The 19,619-nt window shown below is 37.2% G+C and overlaps 1 protein-coding gene across 8 annotated transcripts in view; it reads right to left on the bottom strand.

Moving 5' to 3' along the window:
* Nucleotides 1-19,619, bottom strand: part of LOC138707383 (ligand of Numb protein X 2-like) — a 474,351-nt gene that overhangs the window by 53,277 nt on the left and 401,455 nt on the right. For 7 of the 8 annotated variants that reach the window (XM_069836718.1, XM_069836720.1, XM_069836722.1 and 4 more), the window contains one exon: nt 18,840-19,316. The exons of the other annotated variant lie outside the window; for it this stretch is intronic. In XM_069836718.1, coding sequence (XP_069692819.1) covers nt 18,840-19,316 — 477 coding nt within the window. The remainder of the gene's footprint in view (nt 1-18,839; nt 19,317-19,619) is intronic. 8 annotated transcript variants of the gene reach the window in all.

Here is a 19,619-nt window from a genome sequence, read left to right as displayed (position 1 = left end):
ACAAACTCCTAACACGATATAAAACATTTTAGTGTCGTGAAATCAATACATTCACATTTGAAAACAATTATTATATTTTAATTGTACGCGTTTCTATTATAATGTAATATAATACGTCTAAACCCCCTCAATAACATATTTTTCATGTTTTTTTTATCATTAGATAGAAAAAGAAAACCATACTGACTTTTATTAAACTTGAATGTATAATGGCTACATTCACTAAAATGCGCTCTCAATGCAGAAAGTATCATAAAATTCATACAGTATTTGCAGTTCTAAATATATGATCGTGCAAAAATAGTTTACAATACACGTGTGTTAAGTGCGTAACAAAATCTCGACAACAGAAGAGACTACTTCGTCTCGTCTTTTCTAACTTTTCTTTGATTCTGTTATAATGTATCCTTCATGAGAAGGAAGACAAGAGATGATGCCAAGTCTAAAATCTGGGAGGGATTTGTCCCACAAGTAGTGATATTCGCGTATAATTAATGAAATTATCCCGTTTATGTGTAAGTGTAAGTGTGAAGCAGTATCTGCTAGGTGTAGATTTTGCTAATTTTTTCGGCAATATATGAAATGGAGGGGGAAAGGAAGTGGCCACCCTACTCCATTATCTCCTGGCCTAGTTGCCTCATAGGTGGTGCCTTCTTATATCATTTGTGAGGCTCAGACTTTTCTTCGGAAAACTGACTAAACAACAATCCTATAATATTGTATTTAATATTTAAAAATTAATTGCAAGTCGGTTATTTTAACATCATGTAGACAAATATCGCATAATAAAATAAAAATATGAGCTTAAGTCCAAAACATTGATTATTATTCATTGAGCTGTAGTGACACCAAAAGCGAGTACTAATGTTAGGAGATACAGCGCGAACCCGTAAGGTTTAATGAAAACAATTAATAGGCCTATTTATGTTTATTGAAACAACTTTTCTGTATTAGCTAATACAAAAGTTCCTAGAGTATTTCATAGGAATAAAATATAAATGAGATTAGTTTTGACAAAAAATTGCTATTAAATATAGGCTTATATGTTTGCTTTTAAGAATGAAACCTTTCCTAAACTAAGAAAATTATTAACTTTGAACTATAAAACCTTAGTAAGATGTTAAATGACGCAAAGTTCATATAGGTAGGTTCTCTAGAAATATATTTCTGTACTAAACAATGCTATGATATTCTGAAGGACTGATAAAAGTCAACAAAGATGCGAATATGAAATTATTCCTTATAGACAGGCCATATGTAGGCTAGAATTTTTCTCTTAAGATATGTTAAAGACGTGAATAACTTACCACTTTCATTAAATTCCTTACTTACTTGTAATCTTCTAGAATAAATCGTATAAAACTGGATGTTTCCTTATAATTTCTCACAGAACGCCGTCATAAAATTCGGCGGCAGCGAAAAAAACCGCGCAGGCGGCGAATCTAAATTTCAACGCTGCAGATTCGCAGCCGTCCGGCGATACTTCCGCGCCGGTGTGGGCACGCTCATACCGCAATGTACACTGAGGCAGTGGCAACTTTGCGAAGCGAAACATTCGCCACCGCTGCGAATAATTCGCGTCCATGTGGAGAGGCCTTAAACGGGAATAATATACATAAGTTTACACATTAACTTTTTCTTAATGAATTTTATTACTATAACATAACACAAAAATTTATGAGCAGTGTATCAAAAGTACAGTGTACACTTCTATGATGCTGTGGTGACAGCAAGATGTTGCTTTAATGAGTCGAGTCAAGCATTAGCCACGGCTATGGAAAATCAGGTAATCCATTATTTAACGACACTGTATGATCTACTAGATTATTTAGCGTTGATGAAATTGGTGGCAAAGGCTTCGCCATGGGTTACCTGAAATTCGCCTACAGCTGGGGAAAACCTCGAAAAAAAACCAACCAGCTAATCAATCCAAGCAGGAACTGAACCCATGCCCAAGCGCAATTCCAGATTAGATCTTGCCATTAGCAGACCATGATGCCAGTTTGCATACACCTCATTGATTAGCACAACAGTAGCAACTAATGTGAAAATGAATCAGTATGTTTGTGATGAAGTCATAGTTTGAAACATGTATGGAGACTGTTGTTTTTTTTCTGATTAGAATTACCACTGTGTCCTCGAACTTGTATGTAGTTCCGAAACGTCGAAAATGTCAAGTTCCAGGACACAGTGGAATACCAATAGTCTACTTCTGATCAAAAGCCTTGTTGTAATTCCTTTATTTATGCTCCTTGTGAGCCTGCCTCGACTCTCCCTTATTCTCTAGTTTCGCCCTCCACATGGTAAATCATCCCCCTGCTTCCACCCTCGCCCCCTTGTACGGCTGGCCACCCAGGTAGAAGGAATACAGGCTACTCGCACGCCCCTACACGCAGTTCGGTTGAAATCTGCAAGGAGACGCTGCCATGAAAGCTTTCTCCCATTCGACAGTCCAGTGTGACGTCACTAGTCACGTGATGGGGAGGAGCCACTCTAATAAAAGGGTGAACCAAAGCCATAATTAGACAATATCCATCTGCTCCTCAAACCAACTTCTTCTCTTCTCCCCTTATCGCTTCAACCCCTCCCAATTTCTCTTCTACACAATTCCTGACTTCGATTCCTCATACTCGCTCTGGCTTGCTCAACCCTAGTCCTTCCTTCAAACCCCTCTGTAGTGGTCTCGGAGTTGCGGGCTAAGTTTGCAAGATCGATAATTGCACCCCCCCCCCTTTCACTGGTCATGTTTGCGAACTCGAGAGGTGAAGGTACCTAGTTCTCACCTCTCTCTTACTGCCATAGTCCATAGTCGCCCCTTTTTCGAGCAACTTTCATTTCGCCTCTTTCCAGACACTCCAGTTACCCCTCACTTCTTATATCGCCAGTCCTAGTTTCGTCAAATCTTCAACTAGACTCAATCAGAGTCATAGGAATAAATATTTCAATACTCGAGATTTTCTCAACGACACTCCTGTTTCCCCTGCCCACGACCCAGTGGAGGAACTAATTGTTGAAATATCTGTATCTGTAACCAGAATTTTTCCTTTCAACATCGCCACATCACCCCTACACATACTTCGGCCCACTCTCTACACCTGTGACCACAACATTCAGCAGAGGGACGTCAACGGAGCTGGTGTACGACAGCCTAAAACAGCAAACTGATTTTTTCTGTTATAAAAATAATTGAAACTGTATTAAATATATACAGACTGTCCCAAAGTAATCTTTACACTCTTTGGACGTTAATAACTATAACACAAATAACAAAAATCATGTACTTTTTTATGTCACAAACCTTTAAAGTTACAAGTGTCAAAATGACTGCCACTGACAGCAATACATCTGTAGAATTGATCGACAAACAGTAAATATGGTTTCTATGGGAATGGATTTATACAGGCAACATCCAGTGTTAGTGGTTTTGTGGCATACAAACTATTCTTTATATCTGGGTAGATTATCGACACTTCATCGGCATATCCACCTCCCAACAAATGTTTCATCCAGCATTGCCCATACGTCTTGATGGTAATGTGGCAGTGCACTGTCCAGTTGGAAAAAGCAATCTTCATCTGGGCAGAGTTTGTGAACAGCTAGCACAATCCTTTCCTGCAAGATAGTAACGTATTTCTCACCTGTCACGGATCTTTCAAAGAAGAATGGTCCCACAAGTCCTCTGGCACACATACCACACCACACAGTTAACCCAGAAAGATTAACTGCTCGTTCTTCCACAGTGTGGGGATTTACATCGGTCCAATATACATAGTTGTGGCGATGAACAGTTCCACTCAATTTAAAAGTTGCTTCAGCAGACTAAAATGTTAATTGTTGCACATGTTCGGCCAATTATGGAATATGGAGCAGTAGGTTGGGATCCGTACAGACAAAACCAAATTAATTCAATAGAAAAAGTCCAACACAGGGCAGCAAAATATGTCAAAATGGGAAAGGGACATGGCGAAGTGATAGTAAAAGACATAGGGTGCGAATTTCTCAAATCAAGGTGACGAAAAACCAGACTAGGCACAAATGGGACACAAAGCATGGACCGATATCAGTGCTAGATTAGTGGCACCAACATACTTGGGCAGGGCTGATCATATTAGGAAGTTTAAATGCAGAAAACAAAATTTTCCTTTATTAACCACAATATACTAGACTGGAACAGCTTACCTGCGGCAATCTTTAAGGGTGGTCCTCTCAAAATTAATACATTTAAGGAAAAGTTGAGAAGATTAGACTGAAAATTTAATTGTAGGTGTAGCGTAATTATCCAAGTTGTGTCATGTAATTAATTAAGTTTATATGTAATTAATTAAGGTGACTTGTAATTATTTAAGTTGATAATAGTTGGGTTTAATAAAAGTACTTATAAGTTAGGTTTACTTTTGCTTATTGTAGGTGTTATTATATCATAGTTTTTATTTATAGTCATAGGTTTATTGCCTTTATTTATAGTTAGAATTAAATTTACGTTTATTTTATTTTTTATTGCTGTAATTATTGTAATTTTATTACTGTAATAATTTTAATGTTATTATTGTATATTATATATTACTGCCACCAGGTGTATACCCAAATGTAGTGTTAGTAAATACATACACATACATACATGTTCACAAAATTAGAGACGCCTATCTGAGTCGTCCTTGTTCATAACATGAAGCAACCTGGGAATGTACTGCATTAAAATGCGATGGACACTTGATTTACTTATACCTGATTCGCGTCAAGCTTACCATATGGACTTCCTTGAGAATCTTGTGAAAGTTTTCAAAATCCCTTTCCATACTTCTTTTGTCCATTTTCATTCTCTTCCTGCCACACAGTCCCTTCACATCACACACAGTTCCTTACCCCTCAAACTTGTAATTGTGGTGCAGTACGTATTGAATTCTGTCCTCCACCATCTCTGCACCTCGATCATGTTCTCACATTTTCAAAAACATTCTAAAATTCACTTATGTTGCTCGAAAGAAAAATTTGTCCACCTCAACTATTTGTCTACCGCTTGGCGAGCTGCAACTAAACTAAAAACAGCACAATGGCTACATGCGTTCACACACATCACAACTTAAAATACAAACAATCCAGTCAGATTGTATCTAATAGCTAGTTACTCTGTTATTAACGTTCAAAGAGTATAAACATTATATTGGGACACACTATTTGTATAGTATTTTAAACATAAGTTGGCATTATGTATAATGTTTCAACTATCGTGTCCTAATTTAATCAGTTATTTTTTAAACCCCAAAGTCAAGAATTGTAAACTTGTGGGGGAAAAAAAAAAAAAAAAAAACTGAATAATTAATAAATTAGAATGCATTTGTAAAAGTTTTTGTTTCTGAAAGTTAAATCTTCAGTGAAGAAGTCACGGAAGCATGTCATTAACTTGTATATAATAAATTTGCTACTAGACAAGTTAAAATGTTCATGACTTATGGGAATTAAAAAAGTAATAAACAATATTTTATCAAAAAAATGGGGAAAGGATTTCAGTCTAAGTTAATTTTATGTTACGACAAGGAAGGAACCTATTAAGTGAAGAAGAACGAATTAAGAATAGATGAGTTGAATATTATCAAGAACTATTGAATAAAGACTGCACACCTTTCGGACCAATATATTTATCAGCGCAGCCTAAGATAGATATCCTCAGAATAGAAGAAATTGAAGCTACCATAGCAAAAATGAAAAATGAAAAATAATAAATAATAAAACTCCAGACAAAGATTCTATTGCAGTAGAGTTAATAAAGAATTGCGGGAATTTATTACTATTACAAATATATAAATTATCTATTATGTTGTATTTGGGAAGAAGAACAAATCCCAAAAGAATGGTATGTTGGGCTCATCTCCTCTATTTATAAAAAGGGAGACAAAACGCTGTGCAAACATTTTAGAGGAATAATGCTTTTAAATATTACATGCAAAATCTTATCTTCAATTTTAGCACAAAGATTAAAAGTATACTCTGAGGAAATATTAGGAGAGTACCAATATGGTTTTAGGGCCAACAGAAGTACAACAGATCAAATTCACAACTTAAGGAGGACTTTGGAAGAGTATAAGGCTGACGTACATTTAGGCCTACTCTTCATTGACTTCCAACAAACCTTTGATAGCCTAGATAGAAATAAAATCTATATTATACTTGAAGAGTTCGGAATACCTTGGAAATTGATATCCCTGATTAAAATGACATTAGATAAGACATCGGCCAAAGTAATAGTAGGCAATAAAATTATGAACGCATTCGCAATAAGCTCTGGAGTAAGACAGGATGATATTTTATCTACTACTCTTTTTAATTTAGTATTACATAAAATAATTAATAAATCAGAAGTTACAGGCACAATTGCATGCAAATCCAGGCAGGTTTGTGGGTTTGCTGAAGATATTAAGATTGTAAGATGTAAAATCTCCGATTTAAAAGAGATGTTTAAGATTTTAGATAATAAAGGCAAACAGACTGGCTTAAAAGTAAGCAAAGAAAAAACAAAATATATGAGATTGGATAAACAGAGAAATGAAAGAGTAGTAAATTTTGAAACTGAAAATTATAATTTCGAAAGTGTTAAAGAATTCACATATCTTGGGTCGTCTATCAATAATGAAAATAAAATGGAGAATGAAATTCATAAAAGAATAATGAATGGAAATAGAACTTATTTTTCGTTCTCACACATGTTCGCATCAAGAATGCTATCTAAAGGAATAAAAGTTAAAACACTCATTTGCCCAATAGTTACTTATGGAGCAGAAACATGGGCAATGAAACTGGAAGATGAGAATAGCCTTCTCATCTTTGAAAGAAAAATTGTACATAGGATTTATGGTCCAGTGTATGACAGGGGAGAGCGAATAAAGAGAATGCTCGGCTATTGGAAGAGGAGAATATAGTGAGCTTTAATAGATCTATTAGGATATGCAGTGAGAATGGAGGAGGGAAGGCTTCCTAAGATGATAATGAATGCAAGAATGGAGGGAGAAAGAAGGAGAGAAAGACCGAAGAAGTGGTGGATGGACGAGACATTACAAGCCTGGGAGAGAAGCCAAAGTCCACTTGGGACTGTAGTGCTATGATGATGATGAATGAACAATATTTTGTTATTATATTAAGAAAACCAATAAGTTTAAACTTCATTTATAAAGTAACATTTGTGTGTTGCAATACAGTAAAATCCCTCGTATCTGGCACCCAAATAACCGGCAATACCAAAACAATGGTACTTTTGGCTAGGCAAAAAAAAAAAAAAAAAAAAAAAAAAAATCATTCATGCGAAAGGGAAGAGTCGGACGAAGATGTGAGTGAGTTGGTTTTCGTGGATCGCACATGCCGCATATTGTGTTTATTCTTTACATTGTTCACACATGAAAATATAAAAAAACCCCGTTATGTCCCTAGGGTAGATTGGGTACCATTGGTAAGCTGTTACTTGGGCCTTGCAAACAATACGCAGAGACGATATCTTTAAATCTACCACTTGAACTCGTCCGTTTCGAAAGGGTGTTGGATGAGTTTAAATAGGAAAGTGTGAAATTCTCTGTTACGCTATAGTGCGTAAAAGTTTCATTCGAGTAATACAGTAGCTAGTATATATAAACAAGCAGACAGTAGAGATATGTTAAAGAGGTTCAAATCATCGCACACTACTTCATCTTCATAATTGCGACTTTGGCTACACTGCTCTTCATGTTACATGGTCGCATTTAAAATTGTCATAAGGTTGCGAAAACTTTTAGTACCGGTATTTTTATGCTATTATGTATTACTGTATTACAATAATTATTAACTGATGGATGTACATTACTGTATTCAGTACTAAAAATAAACATTGTACGTATATTTAAAAACTTTATTTTTAAATATCCATACAAAAGTTACTGAATTTCAACATGGAAAAAAATGTTTGTGCAGTACAGTATGTCTTCACATATTGGTAACCTATAAACGTATTTTCCAATTATCCGGCAAAATCAGTTATCTGTCGCTGGCTTTGTCCCACAGTTGCCGGATACGAGGAATTCTACTGTAATTTGTTTACTTATATTGTTCAAGTGTAGAAAATGTTATAATTATTTAAATTATTAACAAGTTGTGCTGAGGCACACAAGAAAAAAATATATTTCGTGAAACTATACAGAAAATGTTTCAGGAATGGAGATCCTCAGTTCATTTCCCTTCAGTTATGTTCCAATCACGCACACACTCTTCGAGAAACTTTGAATTTCCTCTTCAGTAGGTAAATATCCCTGAAATTTTCTCAAATCCTCACTTTTCTTTACATTTATTGGAAGACTGTGCAAATATGCTCTCTTTTTCTGGCATCACAATGGCTAACCGGTATCTAAGTCTTGTTACCCTTATACAAATGATTACTTTTATTCCGTTTTCCTTTTTAACAGGTTCACTTATCTCATTGTCATCCACTGAAGACATGTTGGCATAGTAAAAAAATCGGAACGAATATTACAACAAAATAAACACAACTTGCTTTACTGTCATGTTATCAACAGCTGACATAATGTATGCACTTTATAGCCGTGAAACATACTCGTATAGGTTGAGAAACCCAGTTTGCCAACACCTAACTACAGGGAAAGCATTCTATATTGGTGAAACATGGTTAAATTGAAAAACCCCGTAAGTCTGTAATTTATGGAATTTCAAAACCAAAGCATCTGTATGCGTTGTCCTCACAGCCATTCTATGCACCACACTTGCACTGTTTCAACCTAAAATGATGCATCTAGGCTGCAACTTTCATTTTTTCACATAAAATGAAAATGGCAAAACTAAGTCACCTACGGGGTTTTAAAAATAACAGATTCAATTTTGTTTCACTAAATATTGATATAATTATGTTATTGAAAAATGTTTAATATAGTGTCCATTTACATACATTATTTTGTAAAAAGAGAAAATTGTTATTTTTAAGGAGGAAACTAGCCTAGTCTAAATCAATATCATGAACTAATGAAATATAAATTATCACTTCACATTTGTTATTTTTATCAACATCATCTTTATATAGGTATAATATTGTACCGGTACCGATATTTAAGTATATTACCACGTAATATGTTGGACTGGTTTAACTCATGAACGCTTTTGGTGTTAGATAGAATATTGGGTTTTATTGTTTTCCAGGAGGGCTTCCACTTTGTTGTCAGCTCATCTCCCTAGCATGTGAAATACGTCCTCTTCTGGGATTCATCCCCCTCATCCCTTACAAAATTGCCATGTATACACTGTGTGAAAAGTAAGAGGGTAAAAAAAAATCTAATAATATTTATTTTTCTGTTATTATTTCATTATTGTTGTAGTTGTGGACCTCTTGCTACAACAGTGCCTTCTTCCATACCTCCGTTTTCACTGTTGCAATTATCATACCCAAGATTTAATTACAAGCCTGTTAGCATGCAGAAGTGTATGTGTCCTTCGTTCAGTGCTGGTTATTGATTATTATTTGCATCTGTCACGTTTGAACACTGATCACTCATGTTTTCTTCTTCTTCTTCTTCTTCTTCTTCTTCTTCTTCTTCTGTGTTTTTCATGTTGAATACTTGTTTATGCATCATATTTACTGGAATCTAATGCGTACTTTTTTCAACTGAATTTAGTCTCAAAAATCGGGTTGCGCATTAGAATCGATGACACACTAGATTCGTATGCAAAGTCGAAAATTCTGCTTAGGTTCTGCATGTACTTCTGCTCTGTTCAGGTTACCTCGTTGGCTCGTCATTCAATGTTCCTTGCTTCGCGCACTTTCATATTTTTTTTAGGCATTGTTGTTAATACTGGTAAAAACTTCAAAGTGAGTTGTACTTGATCAGGAGATGGAAGACAAAAAGCGAAGTGTGTTACATGAGGCAAGCTTCAAATCAAAGTTTACACTTCATGCTGAAAACCATAAAAGCAGGCAGGCTGCAAGAGAATTTGGTGTAGCAGAGAGCAACATTCGCTTATGGCACCAACACAGAATGACAATATTTGCTTCTAAGTGACGAGGAAGACATCCTGAGGTAGACGAAGAGATTTTTAAATTCTTGTAACAAAGGAGGAAAAATGGGCTCCCTGTGACCAGTGACCCAATGAGGTGGCTACTGTCAAGGCAGCTGTGGGTGGGTGGATCACTTTATGAAGCACGTGAGCCACACAACAATATGCCAAAATTTTCCCACAGATTTCGAAGTCAAACTGCACACATTCTAATGGTATGTTATTGAACTTCGAAAGAGGCGAAACTTTTTAATGGAGCAAATTGGTAACGCTGATCAGATTCCAAACTAGTTTGATATGCGCATAGCTACACCATTACAGAGAAAGGGTTGAAAGAAGTTCCTATAAAACTTCAGGATACGAAAAGCAGCATGTAACAGTAATGTTGACAAATCACTGCAGACGGAAACAAACTTCCTCCTTTCTTAATCTTCAAGCAGAAAACTTCCCCAAACACCAGTGCTAGAGAAAAGCTTTACCTGGACGCTGTTATTGTTCAAAGCCAAGTGAAAGGGTGAATGACGTAATCTTTAATGATACACTGGCTAAAAACATATGGGGTCGCCATCCTGGTGCCCTCCACAATCTGCTGTCAATGTTTTCTTTGGACTCATTTCGTAGGTAATTAACTGACGCAGTAAAAAAGAAAATTTACGACTACGACAGTGAACTTGTCATTCCGGGAGGGATGAATTCCGTTTTACAGCCCTTAATGTTAGCGTTAACAAACTGGAGCAGTACAAGAAATGGCTCTGCGAGCCAAACTGGAAATGACCCTGGCAGGAAAAATTAAGTGTGCTGCACCACATGTTGTTGTATCACTACATCTCTGCTGTATTTCAAAGCACTAGTTGGCAACGAAGATGACGTGCTTTGGAGCACCTCTGATGATGACGAGAAGGATGGTTCCTTCACTGATGCAGACACCATCTCCGAGTTTTCCGATGATGGAAGCAGAAGTACTGATGATGATTAGTCACCTACCTAATTCTAGTCTGTCATGGAAAGTTATACTAGGTGCCAGTATGGCCTTTTTATTATAAAAATAAGTCAGTATTTTGCTTAACGGTTATAAACCCATTGTTGTATGAAGTAATACAACAAGGGGCGTAGCGTCCATGGATGTGGTGGAAGCATTGCTCAGGATGAATTTGAACGCGCAGGTCGATGTGAAACGTTAGCTTCTGAATATACGAGGCACATCCAGAAATAAGTTTCCCTATTTAAAAAAAAAAAAAAAAAAAGAACACACACTTTCAGGAAAACATTTATTGGCAACAGGTACATCAATGTTTCAGCTATTTTTCAACATAGCCACCATCAGAATTGAGACACTTGTCGTATCGTGGGATCAACTTTTGTATCCCTCTGTCGTAGAACGCTGCCGCCTGTGAATGGAACCAGCGTGTGACAGATGTCTTCAGCTCTTCGTCATTGCCAAAACGCTCACCAGAGGACAGGAATTTCTTGAGGTGCAAGAAAACGTGAAAATCGCTGGGAGCAAGATCAGGACTGTAAGGTGGATGATCAAACAAATTCCGTCAAAACAGCTGCTGTGCGCCGAGCCGTATGTGGACGAGCATTGTCCTGGAGGAGCACAACACCTGCAGTAAGCATTCCACGCCTCTTGTTTTGAATGGCACGTCGCAATTTTCACAGTGTTTCACAGTAACGGTCAGCATTCACTGTTTCACCTCTTGGAAGGAAGTCAATGAGCAGAATGCCCTTCCTGTCCCAGAACACCATGCACATCACTTTCCGTACCGACAGCATCTGTTTGAATTTCGTCCTGACCGGAGATCCACTATGCCGCCAATGCATTGACTGCTGCTTGGTTTCCGTGGTGAAGTGCGAAATCCAAGTCTCATCGCCCGTGTCCATCCTGTCGAGGAACTCGTCGCCGTCATCATGATACCATTGCAGAAATGTCAGTGCTGCTCCTAAACGTTGCATTTTGTGTTCGGGTGTCACCCACCTGGCACACACTTTTTTGAACAGCAGGTGCTTAGTGACAATCTCATGCAACAAGGATCGCGATATCTGCGGAAAATGGCTGCTCAGCTCCGTAATCGTGAAGCGACGGTTCTCCATGATGCACTGCCGCACCAGCTCAACATGATCATCATTGATGAGGTTCGGTCGCCCACTGCGCTCTTCATAATGGACACTTTGACGACCTTCGGAAAATTGCCTACACCAGCGACGCACAGTCTGCTTACTCATGATGTTTGGTCCATAGACCTGACAGAGCTGCCGATGAATTTCAATTGGCACAATGCTTTGTGCATTAAAAAACTTTATCACCGACCGAACCTCGCAGGCGGCGGGAGAAGGAGTAAGAGCTTCCATTTCGGACCACTGCTGCCATGCTACTGGCACCAGGCGGGACCTGACCGGCTGGCATATGATTGATACGTCATAGATCTGTTATGCATGCGCAGTTGACACGGCTAATTACGTTTACTTTCAAAGGAAAAAAATCGGGAAACTTACTTTCTGGATGCGCCTCGTACCTGCTTGTGACAATGGATTGCTGGGAAGAAAAAGAGATACTCAGAGATACAGAAGCATAATGCTTTCCTCTCTTTAAACCTCTGACGGTATGTATGTATTGAGTAGATTTCAGTGTCATTTCTGACATTTCTCCGCTATATTGAAAAGCATCAGCAAGTAGCATATGGTATTTAAGCTTCACAACGCGATAATGTGTACTGTTTCAACAATTAAATTACTACGATATTATTATTAGTAATCACATAATAATATCCTTGTTGCATGAGATTGTCACTAAGCACCTGCTGTTCAAAAAAGTGTGTGCCAGGTGGGTGACACCCGAACACAAAATGCAACGTTTAAGAGCAGCACTGACATGTCTGCAACGGTATCACGATGATGGCGACCAGTTCGACAGGATCGTCACGGGCGATGAGATTTGGATTTCGCACTTCACCCCGGAAACCAAGCAGCAGTCAATGCATTGGCGGCATAGTGGATCTCCGGTCAGGACGAAATTCAAACAGACGTTGTCGGTACGGAAAGTGATGTGCATGGTGTTCTGGGACAGGAAGGGCATTCTGCTCATTGACTTCCTTCCAAGAGGTGAAACAGTGAACGCTGACCATTACTGTGAAACACTGCGAAAATTGCGACGTGCCATTCAAAACAAGAGGCGTGGAATGCTTACTGCAGGTGTTGTGCTCCTCCATGACAATGCTCGTCCACATACGGCTTGGTGCACAGCAGCTGTTTTGACGGAATTTGGCTGGGAGTTGTTTGATCATCCACCCTACAGTCCTGATCTTGCTGCCAGCGATTTTCACGTTTTCTTGCACCTCAAGAAATTCCTGTCCTCCGGTGAGCGTTTTGGCAATGACGAAGAGCTGAAGACATCTGTCACACACTGGTTCCATTCACAGGCGGCAGAGTTCTACGACAGAGGGATACAAAAGTTGATCCCATGATACGACAAGTGTCTCAATTCTGATGGTGGCTATGTTGAAAAATAGTTGAAACATTGCTGTACCTGTTGCCAATAAATGTTTTCCTAAAAGTGTGTGTTCTTTTTTTTTAAAAAATAGGGAAACTTATTTTCTGGATGCGCCTCGTAATAATAATAATAATAATAATAATAATAATAATAATAATAATAATAATAATAATAATAATAATAATAATATTAATAATAATTACTATATATGAATAAGTCATTTTCGTGATTCTGTCACTCCATCTGCTAACGTCCGCAGCACCAAAGTTATTCAATGACTTAAATCATATTGATGAGTATGCGGTGTATATTTTAACTCCAAAAAGGCATGTTTAGATATAGACAGAAAAATTTAAAATATTAAAATAGTCTACAAAATACTTTTTTTTAGACATTTTATAGGCACATCATAACAGGACAGCACGTAATATTTGTTGTATGTGAAGTAGTTTTGCATTGTGATGATGTCTGTAATGTGGAACATATCGAAGAAATCATCCACTTTACAGACAACAACACAAAACAAAACTACTTCACATACAAACACCCTAACCAAAGGCTTGTTCATGGGATCACCCATTTCCAGCAAATTAGACGAAATATTCATATACAACATAGAACAGACATACATATTAAACAAAGACAACAACAAATACGCAGACATCATATATTGGCATAGACACGCAGACGACATACTAACATTATAGAAAGGAAACAAAAGACAGACTCAAAATCTACATCAACTCATGAATAAAATACACCCAAAGCTACACTACACATCAGAAATCGAAAACTACAAATCTATAAACTTTCTAGACATCACAACAAAAAATGTAACAAACACACCTTCAAAATCTTCAGAAAACTCGCAACAACAATCACACACGTACATAACACATCCAGTCACCCAACACAACAAAAACATGCTGCATTTCGAGCCATTGTACACATACTAAAGAGCCCACAAGACTACAAAGAAGAAATAAACACCATAAAATACATAGTACAAGGAAACGGATACAATCCCAACATAATAAAAAAGACAAAACACAATTACAAGAAACTTTGGAACACAACACAAACACAAGAACACAAAAAATACATCACACTAACATACGAAAACAAAAACACAAGACTGTATTTTCATTCAAGAAATTAAACTATAACATCGCATACACAACACAAAACACTCTACAAATGCATCTCAAACACACGAAAAACAGAAACAAACAAATACAACCTCACACGTGTATACAAACTCATATGCAATAGCTGTAACAACTTCTACATTGGGCAAACAGGCAGATAATTTCAAACACATTACAAAGAACACATCACAGCTATAACCAAATCACACAACACATCACAAACGTCAACCACACCTATAACAACACAGACACAGACATGGGAATTCTACATAACCAACCAAAAACCTAGAAACTAAACACATTAGAACAATACGTAATACACAGATACACGAAAACACACTCAAAACAAATCCTCAACACACAACTGAATTTCAGAACACACACACTATTTGACTCCACACTACACAACACAAACGCAGCCCCAACAGGGGCAAAGACACTGGAAGAAGCACGCACGGACCATGCAGTTCTGAAGATGGTTCCCAAGCCGAAACTAGTCAACTAAGATATTTCTAAACTTAGTTCATTAACACGTGAAAGTAATATTTATTATATATTTTTTATCCCTTAGTGATACAGTGTTAAAAGTTGTGTAATCAAGATGTATAATAATGGAAATGGAAATGAATTCCACATAAAACTGAAAGAAACAATTTGAGGATATAATGTTGGGATGATAAAAGTCAAATAATAGAATTGAAAAAGTTGCTTTTGCCATTGTACTTTGCACATCTCACTATATAATATTATTCTTACATTTTATTTTTATTTATTCATCATTAACAATATGAATTATGTATGACTTGAGGCTTTCCCGGCGTTTGATATAGAATAACTCTTCTCGGGTTCTCAGCCAGGTGAGTTGGAGATTAGCTTCCAAGCTTTCGACGGCTAGCTCTGCCATCTTCTTCATGGATGAAGTGATGTGGGACCACGTCTAGCCGGTACATATGCAAAAGTAGCCCTACTTTTGCATATATACTGGCTAGACGTGGTCCCACATCAATTCATCCCTGAAGAAGATGGCAGATCTAGCCGTCGAAAGCTTGGAAGCTAATCTCCAACTCACCTGCCTGAGAACCTGAGAAGAGTTATTCAATATGAATTATATTTATTGGCTGTTAAGGAACCTGGAGGTTCATTGCCGCCCTCACATAAGCCCGCCATTGGTCCCTATCCTCAGCAAGATTAATCCAGTCTCTACCATCATATCCCACCTCCCTCAAATCCATTTTAATATTATCCTCCCATCTATGTCTCGGCCTCCCCAAAGGTCTTCTTCCCTCCGGCCTCCTAACTAACACTCTATATGCATTTCTGGATTCGCCCATATGTGCTACATGCCCTGCCCACCTCAAAGGTCTGGATTTAATGTTCCTAATTATGTCAGGTGAAGAATACAATGCGTGCAGTTGTGTTGTGTAACTTTCTCCATTCTTCTGTAACTTCATCCCTCTTAGCCCCAAATATTTTCCTAAGCAAACACCCTTAACTTATGTTCCTCTCTCAAAGTAAGGGTCCAAGTTTCACAACCATAAAGAACAACTGGTAATATAACTGTTTTATAAATTCTAACTTTCAGATTTTTTGACAGCAGACTGGGTGATAAAATCTTCTCAACCGAATAATAACAGGCATTTCCCATATTTACTCTGTGTTTAATTTCCTCCCGAGTATCATTTATATTTGTAACTGTTGCTCCCAGTTATTTGAATTTTTCCACCTCTTCAAAGGGTAAATTTCCAATTTTTATATTTCCATTATGTAAAATATTCTGGTCACAATACATAATCATAGACTTTGTCTTTTCGGGATTTACTACCAAACCTATCTCTTTACTTGCTTCAAGTAAAATTCCCATATTTTCCCTAATTGTTTTTGGATTTTCTCCTAACATATTCACATCATCCGCATAGACAAGCAGCTGATGTAGCCCGTTCAATTCCAAACCCTCTCTGTTATCCTGGACTTTCCTAATGGCATACTCTAGAGCAAAGTTAAAAAGTAAAGGTGATAGTGCATCTCCCTGCTTTAGCCCACAATGAATTGGAAACGCATCTGACAGAAACTGACCTATACTAACTCTGCTGTACAATTCGCTGAGACACATTTTAATTAATCGAACTAGTTTTTTGGGAATACCAAATTCAATTAGATATCATATAAAACTTCTCTCTTAACCGAGCCATATGCCTTTTTTGAAATCTATGAATAACTGATGCACTGTACCCTTATACTTCCAATTTTCTCCATTATCTGTCGAATAAAATATATCTGATCAATAGTTGATCTATTATGTCTAAAACCACACTGATGATCCCCGATAATTTCATCTACGTATGGAGTTAATCTTCTCAAAAGAATATTGGACAAAATTTTGTACGAAGTCAACAAAAGTGATATTCCTCAAAAGTTACTACAATTAGTCTTGTCCCCCTTCTTAAAGACAGGTACGATTATGGACTCCTTCCATTGTTCTGGAATAATTTTCTTTTCCCAAATAGCAAGTACAAGATTATAAATTTCGTTAGATAATGCACTTCCACCGTCTTGTATTAACTCTGCTGAAATTTGATCGATACCTGGAGACTTATAATTTTTCAGATTTTCTATCGCAATTTCGACTTCAGAAAGTGAGGGTTCAGGTATAAACGGCTCAGTAGTTTGTATTTCAATTTTGTCCTGATCATTTCTATTTGGCCTATGTATATTTATTAGTTGCCCAAAATAGTTTTTCCATCTGTTCAAGATTAAATGAGAGTCTGCAAGCAAGTCACCATTCTCATCCTTGATCATGTTTACCCTTGCCTGATATCCATTCTTAAATTCCTTTATGCCCTTATATAAATCTCTAATGTTTCTATTTTTACTATTTGTTTCCACCTCATTCAGTTTTTCCTTCAAATAATCTCTTTTTTTTATTCCTAAGTGTACGATTTGCTTCCCGTCTTTTATTGAAATAATTATCTCTATTTGCCTCAACTGGATCCTCTAAGAATTTCAATTTTGCCTGTTTCCTTCTTTCTACTACCATGCAACAATTTTCAACCATGCAACAATTTTCATCAAAGCACTGTTTCTTTTTCTTAGTTTCATAATAACCTGTGCTCTGCTCAGCTACAATTTTGATACTATCTCTGATATTTTCCCATGCGCTATTAACATCTAACTCTTCCTCAACTTCGTCAGAACTTGCTAATGCAGCAAACATATTTGAAATTTAGACCTGATAATGTTGCTTATTTTCCTCGTCCTTTAATTTCGGAATACTGAATCTTCTAATATTAACTTGTTGCTCTACTCGCTTGGCTACTGATAGTCTTTCTCTAAGTTCTCCAATTACCAACTAATGGTCAGAATTAAAGTCTGCCCCCCTGAAGGTTCGAATGTCTACTATACTAGTATGTCTTCTTTTATCTATCAAGATGTGATCTATCTGGTTATGTGTCAATCCATCTGGAGAAGTCCAAGTATATTTATGTATATCCTTATGGGGGAATGTTGTACTTTTGACAATTAAATTTTTTGATGTCACAAAGTTGACCAACCTAACTCCATTATCATTACTAGTTACGTGTAGGCTCTCTTTTCCAATAGTTGGTTTAAAAATATCCTCCCATCCTACTTTAGCATTGAAATCTCCCAATAAAATTTTCATGTGATATCTAGGTAATTGATAAAAAGTGTGTTCCAATTCCTCATAGAAGCTATCCTTTATATGGTCGTCTTTCTCTTCTGTATGGGCGTGAGCATTTATAACTACGATATCGCACCATCTACCCTTAAGTACTAAATATGATAACCTATCACTGATAACCCTTTTTACTGCTGATTTTATTCCTTCATGGATAAAGAATCTTGTTCCTAATTGGTGATTATCGTTTCCTTCCCCATAATACAAGTAATCTCTTATTTGTGTTACGCCGTTCCCATCTAACCTAATCTCCTGTACTCCCACGAAGTCTATTCTATATCTAGCTAGTTCTTTTGCTACTAATGTTACCTCTCCTGTTCTATATAGGAACTATATTGATGACAAAAGTATTCAATTGAAAATTAAAAAGCTGTTAGGCTGTTTCTTTGTGGTGATTAAAGAATTGCTGTCTCCGACTTAGCCATGAGTCTCAGTGTTTCGCTATATCATGTTATATTCTTATTCATAAACAGAATTCAAATTTAGAAGCTACCTTGTTAATGGTAACACATTTCTGCTGAAGCTGGATACCCTCGATGTGGAGGTTGCGCTTGATATTCACAGCCATGTCATCGACAGCCACCTCTCGAGATGCCCTTCTTATGCAAGGAGGTGACGGCAGCTGCTGACATGTTTTTCCTTCCATTTTTTGCAGAGAGTCACATGAATGACTATGACTTCGCTCAAGACATAGTGTCTTTGTGACATTGCTGATGTTTCTGTCTGGGGAAATCTGCTGCAATTTGGCTTGCCAAGTTTGTGATTGTGATGTGGGATCTATATTGATATTCTTAATGGAGTCTGTTGCCTGGCTTTGGACGTCTGTGCCAACAGTTATTGTGGTACTTCCAAGGGCTTCTGGAGCAGATTTTGTTCTTCCATGACACACGGGAAGACTATGACTGTCTTTGTTTTGTAAGTTACGGTTCAGCCTCTTCCTAGCTACCACCAACGTTACTTTCTCGTTAGTCTGAAAATTTATAGAAAGAAAAGAATGTGACACAAAGTAAAAAGACACAGTTTCACTTTCACTACTACTACCACTGCCACTGCCACTGCCACTGCCGCCGCCACCACCACCACCGGAATGCCCCAGTGAAGACATCAAAAACTGGTTGGTACAGGAAGCGCTATTATTTGTACAGTGTATTCTGGTGAGAGAGGTAGTAACATTTATTTGATCTAAGAAGTGAAAAGTTTTTTTTTCCACATCTTGTCTCTATGTCCGGACACAACCCTTGGAATGTTTAGATGTTAAATTAATTCTTCGGTA

The sequence above is a fragment of the Periplaneta americana genome, chromosome 10, assembly GCF_040183065.1.
Source record: "Periplaneta americana isolate PAMFEO1 chromosome 10, P.americana_PAMFEO1_priV1, whole genome shotgun sequence".
Classification (NCBI taxonomy): Eukaryota; Metazoa; Arthropoda; class Insecta; order Blattodea; family Blattidae; genus Periplaneta; species Periplaneta americana.
The sequence above is the reverse complement of the archived record's forward strand: the minus strand, read 5'-3'. Positions and strand labels throughout refer to the sequence as shown.